The 5,681-nt window shown below is 40.5% G+C and overlaps 2 protein-coding genes across 2 annotated transcripts in view; one reads left to right on the top strand and one right to left on the bottom strand.

The window, feature by feature from the left end:
- Positions 1-1,123, bottom strand: part of fah (fumarylacetoacetate hydrolase (fumarylacetoacetase)) — a 14,783-nt gene extending 13,660 nt beyond the window's left edge. The window contains exons 1-2 of the mRNA XM_019858080.1: positions 543-1,123; positions 254-364 (exon numbers count right to left, since the gene is read on the bottom strand). Of these exons, the coding sequence (XP_019713639.1) occupies positions 254-364; positions 543-623 (192 nt within the window). The 5' untranslated portion in view covers positions 624-1,123. The remainder of the gene's footprint in view (positions 1-253; positions 365-542) is intronic.
- A 2,505-nt stretch (positions 1,124-3,628) lies between these two features.
- Positions 3,629-5,681, top strand: part of mthfs (5,10-methenyltetrahydrofolate synthetase (5-formyltetrahydrofolate cyclo-ligase)) — a 4,532-nt gene continuing 2,479 nt past the window's right edge. The window contains exon 1 of the mRNA XM_019858081.1: positions 3,629-3,854. Coding sequence (XP_019713640.1) covers positions 3,744-3,854 — 111 coding nt within the window. The 5' untranslated portion in view covers positions 3,629-3,743. The remainder of the gene's footprint in view (positions 3,855-5,681) is intronic.

Below are 5,681 nucleotides of genomic sequence, written 5' to 3'. Positions count from 1 at the left end.
CCAAAGCGCCTGCGGCCCCCTGCCGGTCCCGCGGACCGGCGGTTGGGGACCCCTGCTCTATAGGATAGCACTGGTAATTATACGTACTAGTTCCCAAATCAACATTGTTTTTGAAAAATGTGGATCATATCATTGTTAAACTTTTAAAAGTAAGAGTAATACTGATTCAACTTGACACTGGTAATCCTCTGGCAAATCCGAGAGCCTTATTGAGGAAAATACGATCTCTCACAATGCAAAACAACTACACTACCTGTTGAAAGACATCCTGATGTTTGGCCATCACGGGTCCTTGAAACAGTGATAGTATCACACTCAGGTCCAGAATCTGGTCTCCAATGGCGACCCCAATGCGACGTTTGGGCTGAGGACATAAGAATTTTCTAATTATTTATTTGATTCCTTTAGGGTTCATTCTCACATTTTAGTATGCTTCTACAACTAAAACTAATCAGGCAAGAAAGAAAATACTGTGATGAAAACCATACCTGGTCCTTTCTTGTTAAATGACAGTTCACAGAACAAAAACCAAAAGCACTTACATTGTCCAATGTGGAGAATACGCCATACGGTAGGTTGTGGAAAGAGAAATCAGATGCTGGATCTACGTTTACAAAAGACATTTTCTCTCCAGAGGTCGTGTTCCAAGTTAAACCTAAGTGAGTTATTGAGTGGACAACATCTGTGAGAGTTTGCAGATGTTGCAGCCTTTGGACAGACCCGCCTGCGACGGCACATCCAATCACAGGCAGTCAATGGGATCCACCCTAACTTTGGGCACTCAGAAGTTAATTTAAACCAGTTTGGGGGATGACTAAGCAATTCCTACCATTCGCATTAAAGTAATATATGTCAAGATAAATGTATAATGTAAGGGTTGTGCATGAATAATTTTCCACTATGTTTAAGTATACATTAAAATACGCGTCCATGTGTTTAATGCATTGTTGCGGTTGAAAGAGAAAGAAGCTATTTAATGTTTACTTATTTGTTTTCAAAGGCGTTTTATTTTAATGATGGTTAGCTGGAAAATATTAAAGCTAAAGATAACGTTGCAACAGCAGTACGCTGCTATGTAATCTGCTCGTCCTGAATTGTAACGTGCACTTCCAAAAGCATTTCGAATTTCACTTCCTCGTGGCTGCTGACGTTTGAGTCATGCGTCATTGTAGTGCACACCTTACGCAAAGTTGCTTTGAGCACAATATCGTGCGCTGACATTGCCGCCATATTTGATGTGGCAAAGCGAAGCAACGGGTGAGGATGGCTCATTAATTTGCTTCTTGGAGATGTGTATTTTCAGACTGACAAAGCCATTAAGCTGAACAATTGCTTTTGATTGTACTTTTCCATTATAACATCACATCAAGATCAGTGATCATTATTCTCATTAATTAAATTGTTGATGTAAATCACTGAATATGAAACAGATTAATAAAATTGCATTAAATGTAATTTAAACATTTCAGTGCTCTTTATGCAGAAAACCCAAATGCAGGGGTGCAAACATTTCAGAAGCAAAGTAGTTCGATAATGAATTGATCAATAGCGAAACTGAGCATAAAGGTTATTCATAGTGGTAAGAGAACTAAACAGCCAAACTGTCAAACTCTGGCTTAGTTAAAACACAATGGCAACAAAGTAGCTATATAATCAAATGCCCAATGGAAACATTTAACACACACAAAAATCAGCAAGCTTATTGATCACAAAATGGAAAGGTGGAAAGTTAAAAGTTTTTATCTTAAAGTCCAAATCTTATGATTTCAGGCTGTCAAATGTGAATAGTTTGAACACAGAAAAAGGGTGCCATGGTGGTTTACTGGTTATCACGTTCGCCTCACAGAGCAGAGGTCCGGGGTTTGTTCCTGCCCGGCCTTCTTGTGTGGAGTTATGTTCTCCCCATGCCTGTGTGGGTTTTCTCTGGATACTCCGGTCTCCTCCCACGTTCCAGAATAGCAGGGTAATGGAACATTCTAAATTGTCCCAAGGTGTGATTGTGAGCACTTTTACTTGCACATTAAGTTAAGGGTAGCGAGCCCATTGGCCATTGCAGGAATGGATTGTTTTGTGATCATGAACCCATTCGTAATAAGAGTCAGGTCATGAAGGAGCACCAGAGCAATCGCTGTTTGCTGCTCTAAAGCCCCCTTTTGCAGCATGTTAATATAAATTTTACATTACAAATGGACATCATTTTTTTTCAATTTAATTTCTTAATTTAGTGTGTTGAGATCCAAATCATGAGACACAAGCTGTTTGCACTACTGCATACAGTATATTATTAATCACCCCATTTCTAAGTTATTATATTGTGATATGAAACAATATTGCCAGTGCATGTTTGCTTGCTTTTATTAAATATTGCATATGAATCATAAACGCACTGACACATTTTGGATGAATTGTCTGTTTTATGGCAGGAAGATGGGCATTGTCCTTTGCTGTATCTGTTACCTTCATGAAACATTTTTGCCATTTCCCTTTGGACACTTGTATTAGGCTTAATTATTCATCTATCCATTCATTTTCATTTTCTATCCTCACAAGGGTCACAAGGCGTGCTGGAGCCTGTCCTAGCTGTCTTCGGGCAGTCGGCAGGATACGCCCTGAACTGGTTGCCAGCCATTCGCAGGGCACACGTTGACAAACAACCATTTGCGCTCACAATCACAACTAGGGACAGTTGACAGTGTTCCATTAACCTGCCATTCAGAAATGTGGGAGGAGACCGGAGTACCCTGAGAAAACCCATGCAGGCACCGGGAGAACATGCAAACTCCACACCAGAAGGCCGGCGCCAGAATCGAACCTTGCACCTCTGCACTGTGAGGCAGGCATGCCAACCAGTCGACCATCATGCCTCCCTTGGCTTAACTATTTAGTTGAATATTCTTTTGCCAAATTTGGGTAAATACATATGAATAAAGTAAACCTCAGCCCCCCCCTATGTATAAGTCAAGCCACATGCAATCCTATCCCCTTACCCCCGCTCCCATCCCGCCTACCCCCGGCATCACCCAACCATTCGTAAACTGAAGAAAAAGTCTGGGAGCATCTGGCCCATGGGCCGACGGATAGGGATGCCAGAAACAACTACTGATGATGCTCTACCATAATATCCCATGGGAAGCCTCAACCTGCACAAAATAATAGGCCGATTACAAGAGAAAATCATCATAAATAAATCATCAAGTTGTTCTAACAATATTTTTAGATGTCAGAAGGATCTGAGGGACAATCATTCACCCATCCATTTTCTCATCCGCAAGGTTTGCGGGCGTGCTGGAACCAATCCCAGCTGACTTCAGGCAGAAGGCACACTACACCCTCAACTGGTCGGCAGTCAGTCACGAGTCACATGTAGAGACAAACAATCAATTACACCCACGCCGTCAGCAGGAGTAGGAAACGATCCCACGCTGACGGCGAGCAAGTCAAGCGAGTGCAACACCACACCATCCAGCCTTGGTCACATTCAACAAGGCGAAAGCCCTGACGTACGGTGGCAACGGGCTCACCACTAAATGAGGGATCTCTGTATTTTATGTCTGTGGCTACAAGTCCACAAGCCGGAGGTTGCGTATTGCAGAGCGACTCGGACAGTAAAGTTTGCTCCCCTGTCACATGCATTGCAGTTAATATTTAATAAGGCAATGGCGCAACGGATGTGGAAATCAGTTCTGGTTCAGACATCCGAAGCATAGATAAAGTAGACTTTGCACTCAATCTCGAGAGGCAGAATGGCCGCTACACGAGTAGCTAAACAAGCGCTTAGAAAAGAAATAAAGCGTCGGGTCGCACTCTTAAGTCAAGAGGAGAAACAGCGACAGTCTTTAATTGTTTGCCAAAAGGTAAGGAAATGGGACCCTGACGCTAATGTAAAGACGTTATTTTTCAATGGTGCCGCAAGTAAAGTACATTTTGGGCGAAAACGGGACATATGTTCATAATTGTAATGCAGTGGCGTTGCTCAAACAAAACTACTTTCGCTCCACTGGTTTTAGCAAAGTTCATCCACATACAATTGTCTCAGATCACTGGGCGTCAAGTTACATCGATTGATTAAGTTTTAATGTAAGTTTAGCAACTTGCTTTGCCCACTTTTATACAGTTTAAAAATATACATCATTAAAAGTTATTGGCTCGGGAATTTATACTACCCACATCAACACAATGGCACATTTACATACATTCTTAAAAAAAAAAAACAGCAAATTGAACCCCTTTAGATGGTAGTGATACAAAGGGTCAGGTGTAGAGAAAAAAGATACAGTATCGTGCAAAGATTACATGATTTTGTTGTGATAAGAATATGGTTAAATCATAGGCCATGAAAATATTTTTTGAATGTCTGTTGGCATTAACAGCACAATACTGTTTAATAATCCCCTTACATTGAGGGGGGTTACATAACAGACCACCCCGCAATAAGTGACATCAGCGATACAGAAACACACTATTTAAATATTCTATCGGTGTGTTTCTATGTCGTTTACAAAACCTTTTTATTAATGTATTTAAAGACACTTTTATTATCAAGGATCTATTATCTGAACTGTTTAGCCTCAGGAGGGCGCATGTTGACAGTGTCAAAGAGCAATGGTTAGCACATAAATATTGTACAGCCTACTGCTCCTTCTCTGTGTTTCAAGGAACAGATCCTCTTTTTTTCCAAACTAACAAAATTAACTTATCTCACATTATACACCATAAAGTTGTTGAAAGTGGAATTACAGTTCATATCAAATAATAAAAAATAAAAAAAATGAATGAAATTATATTAACTCTACACACACAGTCTGTGAATAGCAGGACCACAAACCTGGAATCTGTTTTCGAGGGAAGTTTACTGTATCGTTTTCCCATGATGTCACACACCACAATTGGAGGTTGACTCATTGTTTTTCTTCTGGTGCTTACTGAGCGTTTGAATCGAGAATCTTTTTGATCTTAACTGCCAACATGGTGGACCAAAAACACTGATCATGTGATCACAAACTGTCTACTTTAGTGGATACAATGAAAACGAGTGATGGGGAAATTAGCGTTGTGAAGCACTGAAGCTTTCCAGCCAGTTGGTTTGCCCATGGTTCAAAGCTTCATGGTGCTTCATTTGCTCTGTGGAGCTATCATGTGGTCAAGAAGATCAAACAGTTACAAGATGTCCATAGGTAGCTATTTTCAAGTTTTAGTAGTAGGTGTGTAGTGCAAATATGACACAACTAAGGAATATAACACCCTAAATACAATGTGGATGAATATAAATGTGTGAGTTTAAACCTCTCAAAATCTATTAAAACTCATTCACTCCCAAAGACGTATTTAGAAGTCTTTTCAGATGCCACACATTTAATCCCAGCTCCTCATTTTATATTGACTGTACTTGAAAAGGGTCTGAAAATGACCTTTTCAGAAAATGGCCTTTTCAGACCCTTTCAGACCCTTTTCAAGTACAGTCAATATAAAATGCAGGGATGAGATTTTTCCGCGTTTTGGCGGAATTCCGCTTTTTTTCCAGTCAAAATGGACCTAATTTATATTGTTCCAAATCCGTAAAAAAAATTCTGGGGGAGGGGGGGTCCGGACTTGTCTTCGGCAGATTCGGGCTCGTAATGTTTACAAGTAACATTTGCAAGCATCCATTTTGAATCCCGTTTTTTATCGCGAAGCGTTAGTTT

The sequence above is a fragment of the Hippocampus comes genome, unplaced genomic scaffold (genome assembly GCF_001891065.2).
Source record: "Hippocampus comes isolate QL1 unplaced genomic scaffold, H_comes_QL1_v1.1 scaffold178, whole genome shotgun sequence".
Classification (NCBI taxonomy): Eukaryota; Metazoa; Chordata; class Actinopteri; order Syngnathiformes; family Syngnathidae; genus Hippocampus; species Hippocampus comes.
The sequence above is the reverse complement of the archived record's forward strand: the minus strand, read 5'-3'. Positions and strand labels throughout refer to the sequence as shown.